The 26,844-nt window shown below is 40.9% G+C and overlaps 1 protein-coding gene across 2 annotated transcripts in view; it reads left to right on the top strand.

The window, feature by feature from the left end:
* The window catches only part of TMEM87B (transmembrane protein 87B), a 52,905-nt gene extending 33,877 nt beyond the window's left edge, over window positions 1-19,028 (top strand). For both annotated transcript variants that reach the window (XM_040267533.1, XM_040267532.1), the window contains exons 16-19: window positions 9,601-9,674; window positions 11,967-12,019; window positions 14,415-14,445; window positions 15,760-19,028. In XM_040267533.1, coding sequence (XP_040123467.1) covers window positions 9,601-9,674; window positions 11,967-12,019; window positions 14,415-14,445; window positions 15,760-15,819 — 218 coding nt within the window. In that variant the 3' untranslated portion in view covers window positions 15,820-19,028. The remainder of the gene's footprint in view (window positions 1-9,600; window positions 9,675-11,966; window positions 12,020-14,414; window positions 14,446-15,759) is intronic.
* Window positions 19,029-26,844: the final 7,816 nt, after the last annotated feature.

Below are 26,844 nucleotides of genomic sequence, written 5' to 3'. Positions count from 1 at the left end.
AAATCCAGAAAAGAGAGCCACAAAGGAAGAAATTCCACAGTCTTTAAAAAGTCTCTCTAATCTTGTCTGATGCCTGAAAGGGGCATTTTGAGATTCCAAAAGGCCAGGGGGAAAACAATAGCTGTTTGGCTAAGAAGCAAAACAGAAATTTCAGCACATGCCCACTGCAGAGTTTGAAATTCAAATCTCAACAAGTTAAAAGTGCTTGGGTAAATCCCTTGGGCTTTTCATTAAAACCCCAGAAGGGCTACTCCTTAGAAATAAAGATCACAGTCTGGGACCACTGAAATTTACCCTAGTACTAGAGCTAAACTGAAATAAACACTAATAAAATCTGAAAGCATGTCCCCCAAAGATTAAAGTGATTGAGCCATAATCTCAATGCCTTCTGGAACAAAACACTTCTCAGAGATAAGGGAATCCAGAATCTATAAGACACCATTCTCAATGTCCCATATACAATGATAGATTACTAGTCAGGGGATGAAACTGGAAACTGTGACCCATAGTTAAGGGAAAAATCAGTCAACAGTTATCTAGAAATGGCCCAGATGTTACAATTAACAAGAAAGACTTTAACAATAATTGTTATAAATATGTTAAAGAATCTATGGTGCTTTCAAACTGTGGTGCTGGAGAAGACTATTGAGAGTTCCTTGGATAGCAAAGAGATCAAACCAGTCCCTCCTAAAGGAAATCAACTCTGAATATTCATTGGAAGGACTAATGCTGAAGCTGAAGGTCCAGTACTTTGGCCACCTGATACAAAGAACTGACTCACTGGAAAAGACCCTGATGCTGGAAAAGATTGAGGACAAGAGGAGAAGGGGGCGACAGAAGATTAGATGGTTGGATGGCATCACTGTCTTAATGGACATGGGTTAGAGAAAACTCTGGGAGATGGTGAAGGATAGGGAAGCCTAGTGTGCTACAGTCCATAGGGTTACAAAGAGTCGGATACAACCTAGTGACTGAACAACAACAACAAAGAACCTATAGGAATAGATTGGTGAAGGCAAGAGGAATTTCAGGAGAGACATGGAAACTAAAAAAAGAAGAACCAAATAAAAATACTAAATACAGAATATCGGAAAGAAGGTGGAAGTGAAGTCACTCAGTCATGTTCAACTCTTTGTGACCCTGTGGACTGTAGCCCACCAGGCTCCTCTATGCATGGGATCCTCCAGGCAAGAACACTGGAGTGGGTTGCCATTTCCTTCTCCAGTGCATGAAAGTGAAAAGGGAAAGTGACGTCGCTCAGTCGTGTCGACTCTTCGGGACCCCATGGACTGTAGCCTTCCAGGCTCCTCCGTCCATAGGATTTCCCAGGCAACAGTACTGGAGTGGGGTGCCACTGCCTTCTCTGATTAAGCAGTCTAACAGGTACATAATTGAGCTCTAAAAGAGGAAGAGAGAATGAGGCATAAAGAATATTTGAAAAATATTGGCCAGAAGATTTCCAAAATTGATCAAGAAACAAAAATGAAACTGACTGAAGGAAAAGCACTGAAAATAGTACATACATGGAGAAATATAAGAAGTCACTACTTAAAAAAAATCTTTTAAAAGTCAACTTTTTGTAGCAAAAATAACATGAGATTTATAACATGTAGACATGAAGTAAATAAAATCAATATTGTATTATAGTTCTTAATAAAGTAGTAAAGCAAATTGCAATTTGAATAGTAAAGCAAAATAGACTTCAGTAACCTGTTTTGATAATTAAAATAAATGCAAGTGGGCTAAATACTCAATAGGAAGAGATTGTCAGATTGTTAAAAAAATATATGAAACTCAGCTGTTCAAAACTGCCACAGAAAGGTTGAAAGTATGGAAAAAGATAAATCATGTAAACACTAAGCATCAGAAAGCTAGTGTGGCTGTGTAGTGTCACTTCTTAATGATAAAAGGATGAATCTATCAAGAAGATGTAGTAGTCCTAAATGTATATATATCTAATGACAATTCTGTCAAATTTTGATTCATGAATTTTGAAGCTCTGAAGAAAGATACAAATAAGTTGATATTTTAACACTTTCTCTTCAGTGATTAATAAGGCATGAAGACACATGTGTAACAATGTACAAGAACTGAATAAGGCCAGTGACCTTATTGATTTGATTGATATTTATAGAACATTACATTTAGCAACTGAAGAATAAGCGTTCAAGTCGCCATTACATAAAATAACCCATGTGAGCAGCCATTAAAAATGTCTCCATATATTTCAGTAGTTGCAATCACAGAGTGTGTTTATGGTCACATGGTTAAATTAGATACATAACAGTATATCTACAAAATAATCAAATGTTTAGAAATTAAATAATACGTTTCTAAGTAACTCATGGATTGAAGGAGTATTAAAAAGTATTTCATAATAAAATGATAATAAAAACAAAACATCACATTTTATAGGATGCAACTAAACCAATTCTTAGGAAATTAATAGCTCTAAGTTTCTATATTACCAAGAAAAAAAAGACATATAAAATCAGTGATGATATGTTTCCATCTTGAGAAGCTGGTAAAACAGTGGCAAATTAAACTGGAATAGTTAGAAGGAAGGAAATAATAAAGTTAACTGTCTGCATCGATGAAATAGAAAACAGAGAGAAAGAGAGAAAATCAACAAAGCCAAATGTAGTTTCTTTTAGAAAAGATTAATAAAAATGGATTAGCCTCTAGGTAATCTAAACCAGAAATAGAGACAAACAATATAGCAAGACAAATTTCCAACACTGGAAAAATAGATAAAACATTATAGTAAGAAAGTAGGTAAGGGGTATTATGAAGAAATTGGACATTTGGATAAAATGAACAAATTTCTTGAAAAATACACTTAAGAAACTACCCTAATCTGACCTATGCCACTAAATTGAAATAGCCCTATATCTCTTAAGGAAATTGGATTGAAGTTTAAAATCTTCATAAAGAACCAGACCCAAATGGCTTAACTAACCTTCAGATACTTAAGGAAGAAACATTCTAATCTTACACAAATTCTTCAGAACATAGAGATGGTAAGAATACTTCCTAATGTATTTTATGAGGCCAGCACAACTCATATGCCAAAATCTAACAAAGACAAAAAAGAAAAAGTTACAGACCAATATCAGTTATGGGTAGAGACATAATATTTTCTTTAAAAACATGAGTAAATAAAATTTAGCATAGCATTGAAAGGTCATTATTGTCAAGTGGACTTTACTCCAGAGTTGCAAGCCTGTTTTACCATTTGGAAATCAATCAATGTAATTCAACTAAAAAATAAGGAAGTAAGATGATGTAACTATCTCAATAGGTACAGAAAGACATATCACAGAGTTCAGTACCTACTCATTTTATTTTTATATGAAAGCATCCACTTAGCAAACAGAATTACAGAATAGTATGAAAAAACTCCACACCTGAAATCATACTTAGTGGTGAAATGGTGAATTTTCTCCCAAGACTGGAAACCAGGTACAGAGATAACTGCTCACCACTGTGACTCAACTTCAGAACAGGAGGTTAGGAAAGGCAAAGCCCACAGGCCAGCCCGAAGAATACAAAAGGCATAAAGCTTGGAAAGAAGGAAATCTGTTTGTACTGGTAGACAGCAGGGCTATGTTTGTAGAAAATCCTAAGAAATCTATAGAAAAAACCACAACAGCACTGTTCAGTTCAGTTCAGTCGCTCAGTCGTGTCCGACTCTTTGCGACCCCGTGAATCGCAGCACGCCAGGCCTCCCTGTTCATCACCATCTCCCGGAGTTCACTCAGACTCATGTCCATCAAGTCCGTGATGCCATCCAGCCATCTCATCCTCTGTCGTCCCCTTCTCCTCCTGCCCCCAATCCCTCCCAGCATCAGAGTCTTTTCCAATGAGTCAACTCTTCACATGTGGTGGCCAAAGTACTGGAGTTTCAGCTTTAGCATCATTCCTTCCAAAGAAATCCCAGGGCTGATCTCCTTGAGAATGGACTGGTTGGATCTCCTTGCAGTCCAAGGGACTCTCAAGAGTCTTCTCCAACACCACAGTTCAAAAGCATCAATTCTTCAGCACTCAGCCTTCTTCACAGTCCAACTCTCACATCCATCCATGACCACAGGAAAAACCATAGCCTCGACTAGACGGACCTTAGTCGGCAAAGTAATGTCTCTGCTTTTGAATATGCTATCTAGTTTGGTCATAACTTTTCTTCCAAGGAGTAAGCATCTTCTAATTTCATGCCTGCAGTCACCATTTGCAGTGATTTTGGAGCCCCCCAAAATAAAGTGTGACACTGTTTCCGCTGTTTCCCCATCTATTTCCCATGAAGTGATGGGACCAGATGCCATGATCTTCGTTTTCTGAATGTTGAGCTTTAAGCCAACTTTTTCGCTCTCCTCTTTCACTTTCATCAAGAGGCTTTTTAGCTCCTCTTCACTTTCTGCCATAAGGGTGGTGTCATCTGCATATCTGAGGTTATTGATATTTCTCCTGACAGTCTTGATTCCAGCTTGTGTTTCTTCCAGTCCAGCGTTTCTCATGATGTACTCTGCATAGAAGTTAAATAAGCAGGGTGACAATATACAGCCTTGATGTACTCCTTTTCCTATTTGGAACCAGTCTGTTGTTCCATGTCCTGTTCTAACTGTTGGTTCCTGACCTGCATACAGATTTCTCAAGAGGCAGGTTAGATGGTCTGGTATTCCCATCTCTTTCAGAATTTTCCAGTTTATTGTGATCCACGCAGTCAAAGGCTTTGGCATAGTCAATAAAGCAGAAATAGATGTTTTTCTGGAACTCTCTTGCTTTTTCCATGATGCAGTGGATGTTGGGCATTTGATCTCTGGTTCCTCTGCCTTTTCTAAAACCAGCTTGAACATCAGGGAGTTCACGGTTCACGTATCGCTGAAGCCTGGCTTGGAGAATTTTGAGCATTACTTTACTAGCATGTGAGATGAGTGCAATTGTGCGGTAGTTTGAGCATTCCTTGGCATTGCCTTTCTTTGGAATTGGAATGAAAACTGACCTTTTCCAGTCCTGTGGCCACTGCTGAGTTTTCCAAATTTGCTGGCATATTGAGTGCAGCACTTTCACAGCATTATCTTTCAGGATTTGAAACAGCTCAACTGGGATTCCATCACCTCCACTAGCTTTGTTCGTAGTGATGCTTTCTAAGGCCCACTTGACTTCACATTCCAGGATGTCTGGCTCTAGATTAGTGATCACATCATCATGATTATCTGGGTCGTGAAGATCCTTTTTGTATAGTTCTTCTGTGTATTCTTGCCACCTCTTCTTAATATCTTCTGCTTCTGTTAGGTCCATACCATTTCTGTCCTTTATCGAGCCCATCTTTGCATGAAATGTTCCCTTGGTATCTCTGATTTTCTTGAAGAGATCTAGTCTTTCCCATTCTATTCTTTTCCTCTATTTCTTTGCATTGATCGCTGAAGAAGGCTTTCTTATCTCTTCTTGCTATTCTTTGGAACTCTACATTCAGATGCTTATATCTTTCCTTTTCTCCTTTGCTTTTTGCCTCTCTCCTTTTCACAGCTATTTGTAAGGCCTCCCCAGACAGCCATTTTGTTTTTTGCATTTCTTTTCCATGAGGATGATCTTGATTCCTGTCTCCTGTACAATGTCACGAACCTCATTCCATAGTTCATCAGGCACTCTATCTATCAGATCTAGGCCCTTAAATCTATCTCTCACTTCCACTGTATAATCATAAGGGATTTGATTGAGGTCATACCTGAATGGTCTAACAGTTTTCCCTACCTTCTTCAATTTGAGTCTGAATTTGGCAATAAGGAGTTCATGATCTGAGCCACAGTCAGCTCCTGGTCTTGTTTTTGTTGACTGTATACAACTTCTCCATCTTTGGCTGCAAAGAATATAATCAATCTGATTTCGGTGTTGACCATCTGGTGATGTCCATGTGTAGAGTCTTCTCTTGTGTTGTTGGAAGAGGGTGTTTGCTATGACCAGTGCATTTTCTTGGCAAAATTAGTCTTTGCCCTGCTTCATTCCACATTCCAAGGCCAAATTTACCTGTTACTCCAGGTGTTTCTTGACTTCCTACTTTTGCATTCCAGTTCCCTATAATGAAAAGGACATCTTTTTGGGGTGTTATTTCTAAAAGGTCTTGTAGGTCTTCATAAAACTGTTCAACTTCAGCTTCTTCAGCATTACTGGTTGGGGCATAGACTTGGATAACTGTGATATTGAATGGTTTGCCTTGGAGACGAACAGAGATCATTCTGTCATTTTTGAGATTGCATCCAAGTACTGCATTTCAGACTGTTTTGTTGACCATGATGGCTACTCCATTTCTTCTGAGGGATTTCTGCCCGCAGTAGTAGATATAATGGTCATCTGAGTTAAATTCACCCATTCCAGTCCATTTTATTTCACTGATTCCTAGAATGTCGACGTTCACCCTTGCCATCTCTTGTTTGACCACTTCCAATTTGCCTTGATTCATGGATCTGACATTCCAGGTTCCTATGCAATATTGCTCTTTACAGCATCGGATCTTGCTTCTATCACCAGTCACGTGCACAACTGGGTATTATTTTTGCTTTGGCTCCATCCCTTCATTCTTTCTGGAGTTACTTCTCCACTGATCTCCAGTAGCATATTGGGCACCTAATGACCTGGGGAGTTCCTCTTTTGGTCTCCTATCATTTTGCCTTTTCATACTGTTCATGGGGTTCTCAAGGCAAGAATACTGAAGTGGTTTGCCATTCCCTTCTCCAGTGGACCACAGTCTGTCAGACCTCTCCACCATGACCCGACCATCTTGGGTTGCCCCACAGGCATGGCTTAGTTTCATTGAGTTAGACAAGGCTGTGGTCCTAGTGTGATTAGATTGACTAGTTTTCTGTGAGTATGATTTCAGTAAGTCTGCCCTCTGATACCCTTTCGCAACACCTACCATCTTACTTGGGTTTCTCTTACCTTGGGCGTGGGGTATCTCTTCATGGCTGCTCCAGCAAAGCACAGCCGCTGCTCCTTACCTTGGATGAGGGGTATCTCCTTACCGCCGCCCGTTCCTGACCTTCAACGTGGGATAGCTCCTCTAGGCCAACAGCACTAGTAACTGAATAAAACAGAATCATAAGATGTGTGTCCAATAGACAGAAACTAGGTGTTTTTTTACAAACCAGCTGGAAATAATTTTTAAATGAAATTTAAAATGTGACTTATAATAGCTTCAAAAATAAAATATTTAAGAATAAATTTAATGGAAAAAATGGGCAAAACTGCACAGAAGAATACAGAACAGCACCGAGAGAAATTAAAGAAGAGGTGAGTACAGAGCTTTAACATGTTTGTGGATTGTAGCTCAATAGTATTAACCCATCACTTCCCTAACTGATACGTAAAGTAGATTCAGTACAATCCCAATTGTAAGTCTAGCTGACTTTAAAAAAAATGGTTAAGCAGATTTAAAATATGTTTTTGTTGTCGGATCTAACTCTCTGCTCTGTAGCCAGCCAGGCTCCTCTGTTCATGCAATTTCCCTGGCAAGAATACTGGAGTAGGTTGCCATTCCCTTCTCCAGGGAATCTTCCCGACCCAGGGATTGAACCTGTGTCTCCTGCATTGCAGCTGTATTCTTTACCACTAGGCCACCACGGAAGCCCTTTAAAATATATATGGAAATACAAAAGATCTGGAAGAGCCTAACCGTGTTCACAGTTACAGCGTAGATCTTGAAGCATTATGCTAAGTGCAAGAAACAAATTATGAAAGATTGTATGTTATATGATGCTATTTACTTGAAAAGTCCAGAATAGATCAATCCATGGAGATAGAAAATAGATTAGTGTCTGCTAGGGGCTGGTCGGAGAAGTCAATGGCACCCCACTCCAGTACCCTTGCTTGGAAAATCCCATGGATGGAGGAGCCTGGTAGGCTGCAGTCCATGGGGTCGCTGAGGATTGGACACGACTGAGCAAATTCACTTTCACTTTTCACTTTCATGCATTGGAGAAGGAAATGGCAACCCACTCCAGTATTCTTGCCTGGAGAATCCCATGGACAGGGGAGCCTGGTGGGCTGCTGTCTATGGGGTCGCACAGAGTGGGACACGACTGAAGCGACTTAGCAGCAGCAGCAGCAGGGGCTGGTGGAAGGAGTGAATTGAGAGTGACTGCTAATGGGTATGGGAGGTTGTGATGAAAAGCTTCTGAAATTAATAGTGGTGATGATTGCATAATTCCATGACTGTCCTGAAATCCACAGATGTGTACCCTTCAAAATAGTGCGTTTATGCTGTGGGAATTATGTCTAAATAAAATGAAATTAATGGACTTACTCTGATTTCAAGACAAAAATTTCAAATTATACTAATCAAGACAGTGTGGTATTGGCAGAAGGACAGAGATGTATCAGGGTATCAAAATAGAGTCCAAGAGATAGATTAATAAATTAGGAGATTAAATGTCAGAAACCTTAAACAGAAGACTCCAGAAATAAAGCAGCATATATTGTTCAGTGGGTTTTGTTGTTGCTTCAGATTATTTTACCAATGCAGTAACACTTTGAAGAATGTATTTGTCAATCAGCTCAGTCGTGTCCAACTCTTTGTGACCCCATGGACTATAGCACGCCAGGCCTCCCTGTCCTCACCAATTCCCAGAGTCCACCCAAACCCATGTTGAGTGAGTCGGTGATGCCTTCCAACCATCTCATCCTCTGTCATCCCCTTTTCCTCCTGCCCTCAATCTTTCCCACCATCAGAGTCTTTTCAAATGAGTCAGCTCTTCGCATCAGGTGGCCAAATTATTGGAGTTTCAGCTTCAACATCAGTCCTTCCAATGAACACCCAGGACTGATTTCCTTTAGGATGGACTGGTTGGATCTCCTTGCAGTCCAAGGGACTCTCAAGAGTCTTCTCCAACACCACACTTCAAAAGCATCAATTCTACGGCGCTCAGCTTTCTTTATAGTCCAACTCTCACATCCATACGTGACTATTGGAAAAACCATAGCCTTGACTAGACAGACCTTTGTGGGCAAAGTAATGTCTCTGCTTTTTAATATGCTGCCTAGGTTGGTCATAAGTTTTCTTCCAAGGAACAAGTATCTTTTAATTTCATGGCTGCAGTGATTTTGGAGCCCCAAAAATAAAGTTTGTCTCTGTTTCCTCCGTTTCCCCATCTATTTGACATGAAGTGATGGGACCGGATGCCATGATCTTCGTTTTCTGAATGTTGAGCTTTAAGCCAACTTTTTCACTCTCCTCTTTCACTTTCATCAAGAGGCTCTTTAGTTCTTCCTCACTTTCTTCCATAAGGGTGGTGTTATCTGCATATCTGAGGTTGATATTTCTCCTGGCAATCTTGATTCCAGCTTTGCTTCTTCCAGCCCAGCGTTTCTCATGATGTACTCTGCATATAAGTTAAATAAGCAGGGTGACAATATACAGCCTTTATACGGAAAATATATACTCTTTTCCTGATTTGGAACCAGTTTGTTGTCTTTTATTAGTGCCAAATTAATTCCAATCTAATAGGTTTTTGAAATTAGAAGTCTCTTTATAGAGTTATTAAATGTGAGGCTACAAAGGAAAATGTTATTATTTTATAATTTTATGTATTTCTATAATGTTTCTCATTACAGCTGAAGGAATAAAATTAAGAGCCTCAAAAACAGTTTCCAATGGAACAGCTAAACCTGCTACTTCTGATAATTTTGTGAGTATAATATATATTTAATAGTCTTTAATACTTTAGAAATCTGTATGAATGTCACATTTATCGACCTTTCAGAGAACATTTTTTACTAGGTTTTTTGTATGAAAGTAAATGTTACCAAGTATTGGTACTAGTTAAGTCTGACAGCTAACTGCTGTAAACCCTCACTTTTCTGTACATAATCCTATTTATTTGTTTTTGACTATACTGAGTCTTGGCTGCTGCTCAGACTTTTCTCTAACTGCAGCGAGTGGTCTGTCTGGTTGCGGTGCCCAGGCTTCTCCTGTTGCAGAGCACGGGCTCTAGGCACACGGCTTCAGTAGTTGGGGCTCCGGGTCTCCAGAGGTCAGGCTTCATAGTTGTGATACATGGGCTTAGTTGCTCCATGACATGTGGGATCTTCCTGGATCTCCTGCATTTGCAGGTGGATGCTTTACCTCTGAGCCACCAGGGAAGCTTCATGTGCTGTCTTTGGACCAGAATTTCAGGTGTATACCAGACCTACTGAATTTAAATCTGCTTTTTAACCGGATTCCATCGATAAGTCACATGCATATCTTGAGATGCTTTGTTACAGTAAAAGTTTGTGTTAATTTTTTAGCATTTTTAAGTGATCTTTGAAGCCATTTCAGATGATGTTTATCTGTTGGGGAAGGACTGTTAAACGACATAAGCTTGAATAAAATGGTAAAATGTAGGGTAGAAATGAGTTTTAAAATGTTTTATGCATATTATTTATGCATAAAGTGGTAGTTACGAAAGTAATTAAACAAAATGGAAATGCCTATCATACAGTTTTATATTTGGCTTTCTTACCTCTGTTGTGGTTAATAAGGTGTAAACATTTATATACACACCTAAATTCTGACAAGATGGATGGTGTATGCAAGTTTCATTTGTTGGATTTGGTAACTTCTCTAATTTTTACTTTTGGTAATTAGTAATTCTTTATGTTGTTTGAATAGTTTTATGGTAATTTAACTAAGCTTTTAAAAGTACAGAAGTTTTAGGACTTCGCTGACAATCCAGTGGCTGACTCTGCCTCCACTGTAGGGGCACAGGTTCTATCCCTGGTCAGGGATCTAAGATCCCACTTGCTGCATGGTCAAACAAGTGAAAATAAAGTACAACAGTTTTATTTATCTCCCTTTAGAACTATTAAACCTTCAGCTTGCTAAGAAAATTTCCTCTTATTTTACGGATTTGTCTCAGTTTATTTTAAAGCTCAATTTTTGCACGTATAGCAAGGGAAAATGCTCTCATTTCTCGAAATTATGTAGCCAGCTCTTGCTCAGAAGTTTGGAACCTTGTCTTTTCTTGATCGACTTATTTCTCCCTGAGATTCACTCAGAGAATTGGGTTCCTATTAGTACTGGCTCAGCTGCTTTTTCTCTCTCTCTAGGTAAGCAAGATATCTTTAATGCTAGAACCAGAGGATTCCATATAGCCAATTTGTCTTATTTTACATTGTAAACCAAAATATTCAGTATACCTTTTATTTTTCTTAGTCTCAGTAAAATGATTATAAGCACATTTTCTGTAGAAAAAAAAAAATGTAGGTACCCTAAGTGAAAGTGTCAGTCGCTCAGTCATATCCGACTCTGCAGACCCATGGACTGCAGCCCACTAGGCTCCTCTGTCCGTGGAATTCTCCAGGCAAGAACACTGGAGTGGGTAACCATTCCTTTCGCCAGGGGATCTTCCAGAGCCAGGGATTGAACCTGGGTCTCCGGCATTGCGGGCAGATTCTTTACCATCTGAGCCACCAGGGAAGCCCCCAAACTGACTTGCTTTGCTTTGCCTTTCTCCTGTAGAAAAATGAGCGTTAAACACAAACAATTGGAATAAATAGGCTTTTATAAAGTTAGAATATGTCTACCATCATCTTTTTCTTTTGAAAAATTATAAACTCATGATATAAAATGAGCACATTAACCATGATGAATGCTGGAAGCAAAACAATGAATACAAATCAGTATCCACGCTGTTGCTTATCTTATAAATCAATGCTTTTTATTTTTACTGTGGTTTTTCAAGACAGAAAAATAATACCTTTGCATCTAACTAAAACCAGAGAAGTTCAAAAATCCAAAGTCCAAGTGTTTGACTATTTAAGAAAATCCTGGCATAGATTCTGTGTGGCATGAATGAAGTTCTTAGGCTATGTAGAAATTAAAAGAATGTCATGCATTTAAATGTAAATACTTAAATTATATATATATATTCTATTTCAGAATTCTGCTTCCAGGTGTTATTAAGCAAATGCTAATATGTAAATGTTTATTTCTACAGGGTGAAGATTTGAAGTGGGTGGAGGAAAATATTCCTTCTTCATTCACAGATGTGTAAATATCATCTGTTAAAGTTTGAATCTAACATTTAGGCTGTAGTATAAAGGGATAATTTTCATATTTTTTTATGTGCCTTTTAAGCCTCTCTCCTCTGTCTCTATGGGCCCCAATCACTAGTGGTGGACAGATTAACTTCATGCTGAAATGCAAAGAAAACATAGCCCTGCCTTGGCCTGTCTTTCTTCTGCCTTTTCAGTGCACAACAGCTATTTTAATACTCCTGCCCTGTCAACCAACTCCTTTTAAGTTTATCAGGGCCAGAGTCATTTTGTTTTCACTTTATAATATGGAAAAGTTCAAACTTTTTTTTATTTAAACACATGTAACCACAATAACATGTAAAGTGGGAATACTTTTGGAGAAGAAACATGAGCTTAGGAAAACTCGAGTGCAGAGGAAGCCTCTTTGGGGGCTTGGAGCTCTTTGGGTTCTTCTTTATCGGTGTCTATATCTAACTGCAGTCCCCGGGCCGCAGACTAGTGTCTGTATGTAACTGCAGTCCCTGGGTCACGGACTGGTATTGGCAGGAGGTGAGTGACGGGCAACTGTGAGAAGCTTTACCTATATTTACAGCTGCTCCCCATCACTCACACTGCCTCCTGAGCTCCGCCTCCTATCAGACCAGTGGCGGCATTGTAAATATAATATGCTTGAATCATCCCAAAACCATCCCCACCCCCCACCCAGTCCCCACCCCAGTCCATGGAAAAATTGTCTGCCCCCAAACTGGTCACTGGGACCAAAAAGATTGGGGGCCGCTGCTGTGTGACACATGCATTCCAGGTAGCTGTCTCCACAGCGGGCAGCAGGTGGCCAGAGAGGATGTTTCCACATACTGTTTGCTCCTTTCCCGGCTCCCGTTTACTTCCTATTTAGACCATTTCTGTCTAAGAAGTTTAGCTCAGTGCTACCCAAAATGCATGTGCTGTTTACATAGCAAGTTTAGAAACTGGACTTCACATCCAGGTGTGTGTGAAGTCCTTTTATATGCTTCTGTAGAAATGGAACAAACATTTTGCAAGTCATAGGACAGTTTAAACAGATCGTGAATAACCCATATGGCCTAGTGTGTTCTCCGCACTTACATGCTGTCTGTCACGGCTTTTCTGTGTCTCTGATAAATGAGAAAGGCCAGCTTAGGGCAGTTCGCCTTCTGTCTCAGTGCGCTGATTCCATCTTACTGAGTTTTAGACAGTCCTTTCCCTCACAGCAGGAGCCGTTGCTAGTGTTTATCTCTAAATGAGGTGCCAAGCACCCGGTGGGCTTTCTCCTTGGCCTCCAATGTTCTGGTTCATATTTCCCTAAGGTAGTTGTCTCCCCTGGGTTTTCCTTAATGGTATTATTCTGAGCCACCTAAGCGGCTCCTCCCGCACATCTCCGAGGCCCCCACTTCTTCTTCTGTCTCCACCACGAGCTGCACTGCCAGTAGCATCTTATGGATTGTGCATTGATGTGACTTTCGTGTTGAGGCCTTGACACGTAGGCCTCCCCTTTGGGCTCTCCCTCTCACTGGTCCATCGCACACCGAGGCTCTCCGTTTGTCTTTTCTTTTTATCTGTGTTATTCTCTTTTCTGAACAAAGATTATATTGTGTAATTTTTTCTGTTTCCAGTGCCCTTCACAGGTTTGTGTCCAGTCGAGTATAACAATGACATAGGAATTAAATACTTGATTCTATAAATACTACCTTTTGTAATATGTTCACTCATCCATCTTTTTAAAAAGATGTATAGTTTTAATTATAATTGTATTTATTTAAAGTGTACATGATGATTTGACATACAGGTTCATAGTGAAAGGATGACTACAGTCAAGCCTATTCAACCCTCTTTCATTCTCACAAAAGCAGACGACACGTGGGTTTTCAAATTAGATAGCACCTCGCTAGTCAAGACATTTGTCTAGCTATTCAAAGTTAAAAATTACAGGGCCTTAAAAATAAAAATATCATTGGTTGCCCAAGTGTATAGCTTAATACGTTTTTAATATAAGTACACTCATGTAACCAGCACCCAGATAGCAGATCAAAAGCTGGAAGATCACTAGCACCCTAAAAGCCATCTTGTTTTCCTCCCAAATCATGACCCCACTCTCCCAAAGCTGCTGCCCTACTGATGTCTGTAACTGTAGATTACTAGTATTGGTTTTCAAAACTTGATCCCTCAAACCTTCATACCTCCTTTTGGAGGGCTCTGCAGTAATCCAGTCCTCCAGTCTGCAGCGTGTGAAGAGCAGCGCTGTGTGTCCGTTGGTGACACTGCTGCTCATTTCTGTCAACTGTGTCTTCCAGGAATGAGAATTGGTGGATCGTGAGATATACTTATATTCAGCTTCTGTAGATTCACTGGCCTTTTAATAACTCTGTCGACTTTTTTTTCTTTTATTTCAGAGCTCTTCCAGTGTTAATGGATTCAGATGAGGTGAAATATTTTTGCTTATGTCTCGGAGCTATTTTGTTCATAAAGTAGAAATGAATCTCAGAAATTCTGGAAGTTACTTTTTTATATGATTACAAATTAAGCAGATCTAAAGACTCTGCATTGAGTTATGGGTAAAGTTTTGAGGAAGTGGATCCTCATTTAAAACAGGAGCAAGATACTAACATTAATAATAATATTAATATATAATAAATGCTTACTGGTATAAGAGGAGGGAAGAATTATTCTATTAAGTTTTGAGTCTAAATTTTTAACATCTTAAGATGTAAGAGTTTAGAAGACTTCAAGATGGCAGTTTGTCCATATTAATCCCTTATAGATATTTTCCTGCAGTAAACAGAGTTTCTGACTGATTTACATTTACCAAGTAGGAAATGTGAACAGACGATGTGGGTTTAGGGAGGTTTTGCGGGGGGATTAGTTGTGGGTCACCTGGATACTTCAGTACTTTGTCACACAGCACATTCCCACTGGCACTCTTTATGGTGGTGTGTATGTTTCCTTACTCTCTCCACATACCCCCACCTTCTCCTTCTCCCACCCCACCCACCCCTGTGTCCATAAGTCTATTCTCTGTGGGGATTTGACCATAGTAGGGTGGGAACTTCTAGGAAGGCTGCTGTATGCACACACCTTGCTACAAAATCATTGCCCTCGACCTGTTTGCAGGGTCGAGTAGCAGTAAAGACGCAGACGTAGAAGACAGACTTGTGGACACAGCAGGGAGAGGAGAGAGCAAGAGGGATTGAGAGAGCAGCAGGGAGACGGACATCACCGTATGCGAAATAGATAGCCAGTGGGAGTTCCCGGTACAGACAACCCAGAGTGGGGGATGGAGCGGGGGCGTGGGAGGGAGGGGACATGTATATACCTGTGGTTGATTCGTGTTGATGTATGGCAGAAACCAACACAACATTGTAAAGCAACTATCTTCCAATAAAGTCAATAATTACGCCCCCCTGCCGCAAAAAACCTTTGGACTCCAGGATGTGTATACCATGGAATTACTCTTAAAGGGGCATTTATAGTATTTATTTGATAAATCATTGATTTCTAATTTAAAAAATACGTTTAGAGGTTAAGTCAGACAAATACCTGGATGATTATACTCTATAAGTAGAAGTCTGGACTATATGGTTTTTATTTTTTGTATCTAATATTTCTATGTATATTGTGGCATGGAAGGCACAAAATTGTGGCTACTTTATAGACACTCTATACAGAATTGTGTTAGGTCTTGGAAGAAGCATCAACATTTTAACGAATATCTCCCCCCCCCGCCTTTTTTTTTTAAAGGAAATTATGACCAGATCTGAAATGGCAGAGAAAATGTTCTCTTCCGAAAAAATAATGTGATGGAACCCAATAATGATGAAGGACTTCCTCAAGACTAAAAGAGAACTTGTTTTTGATAAAGTGCAACAAGTTTTTACTGCGTCATCTTGGGAATCTGTGTGTGAAAATTAAGAATTCAGATGGTAGGAGGTTTTTGTAACCCTTTTTAGACTGACTCCTGAGTGCCAGTTTCATGTCCATTACTTTGCCTACTTGGCAATGATCTGAGAGAAGTATTATAATAAAGATAGGTTCCCAGCTACCCTTAGCTGACAGGTGGCAGACATGTGGATTTGGGCATGTGGGTTCTCTTTTTTTTTTTTCTTTCTGAAAAATACAATTTTAAAAAAATATGACAATTTAAAATAACTTACTTACATCAACGTTCCTATTGTTCTTCAGAACAGTGATATGATTCTTCTGAGATACGGTTAAAGCAGTGTCTCCATCTGTTGGGTTTATAGTTATACATTGCAATAATAATTCTCTTTGACTTTCATGCTGAAGTGATTTGGTAATACTGAGTTGGCCAGAAAGTTCATTCGTCCCGTGAGAGGTTACAGGAAACCTGAACGAACTTTTTGGCCAACCCAGTAAGTAAAACTCGATTAATGTTGGAACATAAGGGTGTATGTATGGGTCGTCTTGCTCTGGGTGTGCATGTGTGTGTGTGCACGGGTCTGTGCAAAGGCCTTGTGTGCAGCTCACACCATGCACATCAAATTGTTGATCTCTGAGCTCAGGGGGACACAGTTCATGGAGAGAGAGGTCCCTTCTGAAAATCTGCTCCGCTTGTCCCCTCCCTTAGGCCAGGTGTATACGTGCTGCTGCTGAATGTGCCTGGGACAGGTGGGGTCACCTGGCCACATGGTTCTACCAGAGCACTTCTTCCCTAGCAAGCTGGGAGGCTCATTACCAGTGAGCTTTGAGGAAACTAGAACCTTCTATATCATATTTGATTTTGTAATAATACATGTATTTAACTGCATAGTAAGTATATCACTATTAATCTTGTAATTTTTTACCCTTAAACCATGTTTTATACATTATTTTGTTATATATGTAATGTGTGATTCGAAAATTTAAAAAAGTTTTTTTTTTAATGCAGAGCATGCTAAACTTGAAAAATCATTGGATACAGTTTGACGGAAACGGTAGCTGTTGTGCTGCTTTCCTGACCAAAGATACAGGGCTAGTGGATGTTTAGAATAGGAATTAAAGTTAGAATCTTCTGTGTCTTTCTTTGAAGGAGTTCTAACCTTTGGAGTTAAGGATGACTTCAGTTTTTGATGAAGAAGTATCAGGGTCTTAACCAGTACAAACACTTGAATTATAACCTTCCTTTTTTTCTCTTTACCATAGTGAAGCCACAGAGTGAAATGGTTTCTTTGAAAAGGCTACCTTTTGAACTGGTTTCTCGTTTGCTCATTTCATAGGGGTTAGTTAAAAAATAAAAAAAGATTCCTAGTAGTAATGACTATTGAAAGATACTTTCAGCTGTATTTTCAATAGTGAATATTGGACCCTGTTGTACTGAGAAAGGCGTGGCTTTCATCATGCTTTTGCTTTGGGACATCCTTCCCAAGAAAAGAATGTCTAACAGTGTGGGTTCCCTTCCTTCTTTCCATTTCTGCCAAAATAGTGGACTCCACCTGAGGTGTTTCCCAGCGTTTATGTCCATTTTGACTGTGGTGTATATTTGGCCCTCAGCTCAGTTGTTTCAGAGCTGGAGGTGACCATTTCCTTCTTGTTCCTAACATTTGTATCTGGTACCACTCCCCAGATTTTGAAGCAGATTGATCCCCAACTCATATGGCTCCAGTTGAATTTTGAAATGCAGAATCCTGGGCTTCCAGCCGCAGAGGTAGTGGAGTATGAGTAGGGAGTCAGTGGGAAGTGTGCAGTGATAAGGGTTAACACCTCTGACGTAACCTTGATAGTGTTGATGAAGACACTTCTTTCTGCAGCTGACAAGACAAATAATGCTGTGCCTGCACAGCTCAGCTACGTACCAAAATGCGGACTTTTCTCATCATCAAAGAAAGCAGTATCTTCTCCTGATAACCTCATCAGAAACGTTTTCCAAAGGACATATACTGTGTCTGTCATCCTTGGTGGTCAGTGTGTTGTCTACTGAAGACTCTCAGCCTGAATCAGTTATTCCTATGGAGGGCCTTCTTGGCCCCCTCACGTGCCCAGGAGGGGGAGCCCCAGAACTGTAGCCTTAGTTCTTATGAAGGACCCCCAGGGAGAAGTCACACTCAGGAACACTGTCACAGCTCATCACCATTGCTTCTGCACAAAGACTCCAGAAACTGGTGGTCAGGGTCTTTGAGGCTGCCACACCAATTCATTCTTAGGATGCCATCAGGATGGGTCTCCTTACGAATGCAGGGATCTGAGAGTAAGAGTCCAATTCTCTGTGTTTCTAGGCAAAATGCCTAAGTGTTCTACTGTGCCATTTGTGTTAGATTTCTGTGATGTATGATGTTGGCTTAAAAGGGAATTTTCATGTTTTAAGTTAGAGGAATATTAGTATCTGCTTTAAAGGAAAGTTCATTTCAAATATAAGGAAAAATAGATGAATGTGTGAATTTTTTGAGCCCAAGAGATAAGGTGTTCCTATACTTTTCTTGTGAAGAAAATATTTAAAATCTTTCATATATCCTATAGAGAGTTCTAGACTTCACCACTCTAACACAGTATATTTGCACTACTATAATGTGAAGACTGAGGATATAAAAGATGTACATGTGATTGATTTTTATATCTTTTCTAAAGGGTTTGAGTCTGCTGCACTAAACTATACGTAACTGGTTTATGAGACATGTTATACGAGCTTTATAAGCCCCTCGTGTTGGAACTTGTGTCTTGGTTTGACCAACAACATGCGATAAGCAATGCAAAACACCACTCCTTAAAGAAGTTTAATGTATTGGTTAAAGTACTAAAGAACGTATTTAAGTGACAAAAGGAGATTTAAGGACATGTATATTATAACAGGAGCTCAAGAAGAAACTTCTTTAGAACTAGGAAAACATGTATTTGGGAAGAAAATTTAGGGGCTAAAGTTGTATATTTTTTATTTAAGAAGTTAAATTATTGTATAATTTGGAAGACGTTGCTTTGAATGTAGCACAAAACTATTTCAAAGATTTTTATTTGAAAAAAAACTGATGTATTTTTGTGCCTTAATATTTGTTCTGACTTAATAAAATGCTTTCTTGAGATTTCTGGATGGTTGATTCTTGGTAATATCTATGAGTACAAAAATTATTAAAATCTACAGGAAATGTAGACTCTGATAGATAGTAGGACATAAACTTCTCGAAAGAGGAGGACAACAAACACGGACAATGTTCAACCTCAGTAGTGACAAACACGAAATGAAAGGAGAAACCTTTAAAAGCTCAAATCGATATGTTTATACTATTAGGTATTTGTAACAATTGTTTTGCTTTCAGTGTCTAAGGAAATCAACACATCAATAGTGCCAGGCTTCTCTGTTCATGGGATTTCCCAGGCAAGAATACTGGAGTGGGTAGCCATTTCCTTCTCCAAAAGATCTTCCTGACCCAGGGATCAAACCCATGTCTCCCGTCTCCTGCATTGCAGGCAGATTCTTTATCGGCTGAGCCACCAGGGAAGCCTGGCTTCTGCTTAAAAGTGTTTAGTATAGCATTATTTAAAGTAGAGGAAGAAATAAGCAAGCTAAACATCACAATAGAATGGTTAAGGAATTATAGTTTAACCAGCTACTCTGCAACCATTACATTATGGAGACTATAACAAAGACATGTACTTACAAGAGATATGGCGCTTCCCTTATGGCAGTGGTTAAGAATCCGCCTGCCGATGCAAGGGACATGAGTTTGGCCCCTGGTCCAGGAAGACCCCACATGCCACGGAGCAGCTAAGCCCGCGCTCCGTAACTACTGAGCCCGGGAGCCGCGATAAGAGAAGCTGCCGCTGTGAGGAACCCAGGCACCACAGCTGGAGAGTGGTCCTTGCTCACCACAGCTGGAGAAAGCCCGCGCGCAGCAACGGAGACCCGGCACAGCCAAAAAATTTAAAAATACGATATAAAGTTGAATGTGAACTCATGTAAACACCAAGTAAAGACTGAGTGGCAACAAATCACAGGGGCACTTAAGAGTATTTAGGTTCAGCTGCTGCTGCTAAGTTGCTTCCGTCGTGTCCGACTCTGTGCGACCCCATAGACGGCAGCCCACCAGGCTCCCCCGTCCCTGGGATTCTCCAGGCAAGAACACTGGAGTGGGTTGCCATTGTCTTCTCCAATGCATGAAAGTGAAAAGTGAAAGTGAAGTCGCTCAGTCGTGTCTTCGCAACCCCATGGACTGCAGCCTACCAGGCTCCTCCGCCCGTGGGATTTTCCCGGCAAGAGTACTGGAAGTGGGGTGCCATCACCTTCTCCTAGGCTGTAAATAATTATTCAATTACATTTCAAGAGGCTAAGACAAAAAGTCTGTTTCTCCTAACTTGTAGCATAGCTGCAGAGGTGAGCAGGGCAACCCTGCTCCACAAGATCCCTCGGGGGCCCAAGGTGTATTTTCATACTGTGGGCCTGCCATCTGCATTCAGCCAGCAGGAGGGGAGGGTTGCTCCAGACGGGGGGTTTTGTAGGGCAAAACCTGAAAGTAGTGCCCATCACTTAGCACGTTTCATTAGCAAAATTCAAGTCACAAAGCCACACCAAACCGTCAGGTGGGCTGGGAAGTGGCACGAGCAGAATGCCTGCCTTCTATCTTTCTTTTTAATGATTGATTTACGTTTTGTCTGTGATGGGTTCCTGTTGCTGTGCGGCCTCTTCTCTAGTTGCAGTGAGTGGGGGCTGCTCTCCAGCTGCAGCGCTCGGCTTTCTCACTGTGGCGGCTTCTCTCGTGGGGCACAAGCTCCAGAGCACAGACTTCATAGCTGTGGCTCACGGATTTAGTTGCTTCGAGGCGTGTGGGATCTTCCCGGATCAAGGATGAAACCTGCATCTCTTGCATTGGCAGGCGGATGTTTTTTTCCTGAGCCACCTGGGAAGCCCTGGATCATCACATATATGTATCAAAATGTAAATAAACATTCCACCTTTTGTGACCCAAAATGAAGGAAGGGAGAGGGAGGAAAGAAAGTGCCTAGTGCCCAGGCCTTCCCAAGACGGCTAAGGTTAGTGTTATGGTGATTGTTGTACAAGTTACAGAGCTCAAACAGACTCCTCCATACAAAATTCAAACACATTCTAAGGTTTATTTATGTGTGTTAAAATGAAGTTACCCTGGGCTTCTCTGATGGCTCATTGGTAAAGAATCTACCTGCCAGTGCGGGAGACCTGGGTTCGATCCCTCCTACAGGAAGACCCGACATGCTGTGGAACAGCTAAGCCCCTCTGCCACCACTACTGAACCTATGCTCCAGAGCCCGGGAGCCACAACCACCAAGCCCGTGAGCTGCAACTGCTGACGCCCGCGCACCTAGAGCCTGCGCTTCACAACTAGAGAGGCCACGAGACGCCCGCGTGCCGCAGCCAGAGAGAGTAGCCCCCGCCTGCCACAGTCAGAGAAGAGCTGGCACAGCAAGGAAGACCCAGCACAGTCAAAAATTTTTAAAGTTAAATGACATTACCCAAGGCACGTCCTATGCTCCTTCAATGATAGTGGATTGACAGCTAAATTCCTACTAACATAACCTGGTATGCTACTGAATTCAGATGTAAATAATTTTGACAACATTTCCTTTAAATCATTTTGGGAAAGCAATAAGAAGCTGCCAGAGAAGCCTGGCGTGCTGCAGTCCATGGGGTTGCAAAGAGTTGGACATGACTCAGCAAGTAAACAACAAAATAAGAAACTGCAATGCAAGTTTCTGTACATGAACACTTTTAACCCTACCCAGCAGATGGTGCCAAACTATGTCTCTGAAGAGGTCTGACCTCAACATTTTTGGTCTCTAATTCTTGCCTTTAAAAAATTTGTAAATTCACTTTTACTTACCAAATGCCAGCTAAGAGGCAAAATTTTAGTTTTAAAAAATGTACACTGAGTACCACCATCGCGGCAAAAAAAGGGAGCCAAGGAACAAGCAAGCAAACCTCCCCCTAAAAAAACTAAAAACCCCTTCTCATTTTGGTATGTTTCTAGTCTCTTTAAGAATTAGAACTTGAAAGCTTGGAAGGGGCCTATGAGCATTTTACAGATGAGAAAATGAGGAACAATTGACTCCAGGTCCCTCTGGCCAGATATTGCTTTTTCTCAGCTCTGGATCCTCAGGGTCAGAGGGAGAGAAATGCTACAGGAGGTTGAACTGCACATCGAAACTCAAAATATGCTTTCTATGATTTGTTTATCCCTTGCTTCCTCATTCTATATTACTGTATTACCTTTCACTCTAGCCTCCAAATTCTTTTCTCAACATAAACAGTCATAATTCTGATTCTCTGCTTCTTAATTAGATAAGTGGAGGCACAGTAGAGTCCAGAAAAGACAGTGTCTATTTTATTTTGTTTTGTTTTTTTAAATTTAAATTTATTTTTAGTTGGTATTTTATTTTTAACACTACTGGACATACTGATAAAATATTCAATTCTTAAGTTTTAGTTTGCTTTTTTTAAAAAAGAAAAGTGGAGGGTGAAGATGGACCTTTCACTAAGAAATTGCTTTTTAAATAATGCATTTATGATTATAAAATGTATGTGTAGATTTCAAGTTCTGATAATGGGGAAGTACCTTCTTTTGACTGCCCAGACGACAACTCTAGATACAATTAAAATAACTACGCTGAAGATACTAGAGAGAGAGAGGAACAGAGACATACTGGAAATACTACTGTTCGACACAGGGAATTGCACCGGGCGCATTTCCCGTTTTTACGGCGTTTACACTCAGAGCAGGCCACAGTGTGTCTCACGTGAAGATTAAACCCAGTTATAAAACCTGAATTTTACTTGTTGAATTCGAAGATAGGAATTAGAAGAATCACAATAGCTAGAAAGGGAAAGGATTATTGAAAGAGAGAACCAAAAGAAGTAAGCACCACATTCTCTGTGTGCTGTGCTGTGCTGAGTCACTCAGGCGTGTCTGATTCTTTGCGACCCCAGGGACTGCAGCCTGTCAGGCTCCTCTGTCCACGGGGATTCTCCAGGCCATATATTGGAACGAGTTGCCATGCCCTCCTCCAGGGGATCTTCCCAACCCCGGGATCAAACCCAGGTCTCCTGCATTGCAGGCAGATTCTTTACGAACTGAGCCACCAGGGAAGCCCACGTTCTGTGTATAAGCTTTCCAAATCACTAGCTCGCCCTGAACCGTGTGTGTATGGTATGGACTCTAACGCTAAAGCACAGATGGCCAAGAGGCATACGAAACGATGCTCAGCATCGCTGATCATCAGAGAAATACAAATCAAAACCACCATGAGATGTCACCTCACACCTGTCAGAATGGCTATCATCAAGCATACCACAAATAAATATTGGCGAGCATTAGCACACTGTTGGCAGGGATGTAAATGGGCACAGCCACTACAGAAAATAGTATGGAGGTTCCTCAAAAAACTACAAATAGACCTGTCATCAGTCAGTCAGTTCAGTCACTCGGTCGTGTCCAACTCCTCACGGCCTCATGGACTGCAGCACGCCAGGCCTCCCTGTCCACCACCAACTCCCGGAGCTTGCTCAGACTCCTGTCCATCGAGCTGGTGATGCCATCCAAACATCTCATCTTCCATCGTCTCCTCCTCCTCCTGCCTTCAGTCTGTCATATGATCCAGCTATCCCACTCCTAGGCATATATAGGAAGAAAATGAAAACAGTAATTTTTAAAGAGACACTCCAGTGTTCATAGCAGCATTACTTAGAATAGCCAAGATGTGGAAGCAACCTAAGTGTCTACCAACAGGTGAATGGACAGAGACGTGGTACATGTATACCGTGGGGTATCACTCAGCCATAAAGAAGAGGGAAAGTCTGCCGATTTTGTATTGTAGTGTGTATCTCCATCTGGATTTATCTGATTTTTTTTTCTCATGATTAGATTGAAGTTACACATTTTTGGCAAAAGAGTGTCACAGAAGCCACACATGTTTGTGCCTCAGATCAGAGGGCACAGGATATTGCCTCACTGATCTACTGTAAATTTAAATTTTTCCCTTTCTAATGTATGTAGATAACTGGGGGAAGATACTTTGAGACTATGCAAAATTCCTGTTTCTGCTTAAATACTCACTGATTTCAGCGTTCATTGGTGGATCATACCTGCAACAATCATTACTGTGGTGCTCGAATGGTGCCTTTTCTATTTTTCACACTTTTTTTCTATATTTGCTGATTGTAAGTTTTCTATAAAGAAGAGTTTTTTCTCCTCCCTTTATTTTTATTCAGCTATGTATTTAGATCCCCATGGACTCATAGATTTGGTTCCACTTCATGAAACAGAAACCCACCACCAGTGACTTAACCCAACAGGGGTTTAATGTTTCTTCGATAACAAGACATCCGTAAGAGGCCCAGTACTGTCATGTTTCAAAGAAATCATTAAGGAAGCAAGCTCCCTCTGCTTTCTTTTTTTAAAAAAGATTATTGAAGTATAGTTGATTTATAATGTTCTGTTTAATTTCTGCTGTATAACAATGTGACTCAGGTATACATACATAGTGAAGTGAAGTCGCTCAGTCGTGTCCGACTCTGCGACCCATGGACTGTATCCCACCAAGCTCCTCCATCCATGGGATTCTCCAGACAAGAATACTGGAGTGGGTTGCCATTTCCAGGGGATCTTCCCGACCCAGGGATCGAACCCAGATCTCCCACATTGCAGGCAGACGCTTTAACCTCTGCACCACCGGGGAAGCCCTATACATACATATATATATATATATACAAATGTATATATGCATTCTTTTTCATAGTCTTTTCCATTATCACAGGATATTGAATATAGTGCTCTGTGCTATATAGTAGGACATTGTCATTTATCCATTCTCTATGGAACACTTGCATCTGCTAATTCCAAACTCTCAATCCATCCCTCCCCCGCGCCCCTCCCCCCTTGGCGACCACAAGTCTGTTCTTTGTGTCTGTGAGTCTGTTTTGTAGATAAATCCATTTGCATCATATTTTAGATTCCATATCTAAGTGATATCACATGGCATTTGTCTTTTGCTTTCTGACTTCACTTAGTGAGATAATCTCTAGGTCCGTCCATGTTGCTGCATTATTTCATTCTTTGTTATGACAGAGTAGTATTCCATTGCATATATGTACCACATCTTCTTTTTCCATTCATCTGTCAATGGACATATAGGTTGTTTCCCTGACTTGCGAGTTGTGACTAGTGCTGCTATGAACATATGCCTTCTCTCTTTCTAAACCTCCATCCTAAGCCCTTGACTGTAATCTCATGGTCATGGAGTTGCTGCTGCAATTCCAAGCACTGGGTCCATGCTCCAAGCAAGAGGAAGAAGGACACACATCTTTAAGACTGTTTCTGTTTGTCAAGAAAGTGGCTTTTCTGGGAGCCTCATCTGCTCGGCTTTACTTACATCTCATTAGTCAAAACTGGGTCACACAGCCAAGGGAGTCTAAAGAGGTGGTGTTGGGGGTATTTTTGCCTGGGTATATCACAGGCCTAGACCAAGATAGCATTGATTAGCAAGGGGAAAGATTAAGAGTGTCCTCTTGGTGCCTCGCCCCGAGTGTGTGTGTGCACAAGCTTCATTGTGTGTCTATTCACCTCATTTCCTGTTAGAGCTACAATCTGGAGGGAAAAAATATTTTCAACTTATTGACAATGGTCACTCTATCAGCCAAAAGACAAGAAATGGCTTGCTCAAATGAGGTAATTTGTGGACGATTTATTTACAGGATATGGACAGGATGTACAAATGCCAACCAGAGGACTGCCCTGTCCCAGGGCCACTAATGAAGGCACTGTTGGTATCCCTTGGCCCGGGACAGCGGGTGGGGCTGTGGGAATCCCAAGGGAAGAGAGGGATGGAGAAGAGATTGCCTTGCAAAGAGCAGTGATTTTCTGTCAAGGGACATAGCCAGCTTGACTCAGCCTTAGGGCCTCACCCTTCTCCATCTGATCTCCCACTGCGCATTCCCAGCCTGCAAACACAGAGGACAGAGAGCACGCATCCCTTCAGGTTGCCCTTTGGGGCAGAATGCATCCGGAGGGGCAAATTGAGTGTCATCTGGCAGAACTGTCCTGTTTTGAACAATATCAAGTACGAATAGGCCCAGTGATTAATTTCAACAATTCCTTGGAGGTTATTGTAAATAGGCCTAACTTGTATAGGTGTAATCTTTGCAGTGAAAATGTACCCCTGAAAAATTATCCCTAAAGCTAATTTTTATATACTTGGCTTTGAAAATATCAAACACTGGCCAACAAGAATAATGAGCAAACTCCTATGTTTAGTTTCAACTGCAGCAGAAAGCGTGCTCCTTGGGACCAGACACAGTCAAGCATAAATCCTGTTTCTCCCGATTACTAACCTGATGTTTGATCTTGGGCAACTAAGCATGCTAAGGCCTCAGTTTCCCAATCTGCAAAATGGAAAAAATAATAGGATCCATTTTGCTGGGTTGTGAGGGGATAAACTAGAATATTCATGAAAAGCTTAATAGAGGATCTGGCATACAGCAGGTGCTCAAGAAATGTTGGTTCCTTCTCATGTTGTCCCCATGCAGGACCATCAGAGTCAATTTAGGCAAAGGTTAGTTTGTGGAACCTGGAGTAGCCCGTGGCTTATTTTCACAGTCTGTTTGCTCTTAGCAGCCTTGGCAGGTACGGGCGGTGGAGGGCCTGTCTTGATGACCACAGGTCATGGGCTGTTGCGGACAGACAGACCAGGGGCAGTACTGAGAGGGCAGTGGGACCTTAGAAGGTTCGTTCAGACTGGATGCTAGAGCATGGGAGAGAAGCCAGCCGCAGGACAAGGGAAACAAATTGGTAAGCAGGAAAAAAAATCTGTGTTGAAACTTAGGAATGCTTGAAAAGTAAAGGAGTAGAGGAAGGAAAAAAAGGGGAAGAAGAGGGG

Source organism: Oryx dammah, unplaced genomic scaffold (genome assembly GCF_014754425.2).
Source record: "Oryx dammah isolate SB20612 unplaced genomic scaffold, SCBI_Odam_1.1 HiC_scaffold_25, whole genome shotgun sequence".
Classification (NCBI taxonomy): Eukaryota; Metazoa; Chordata; class Mammalia; order Artiodactyla; family Bovidae; genus Oryx; species Oryx dammah.
The sequence above is the reverse complement of the archived record's forward strand: the minus strand, read 5'-3'. Positions and strand labels throughout refer to the sequence as shown.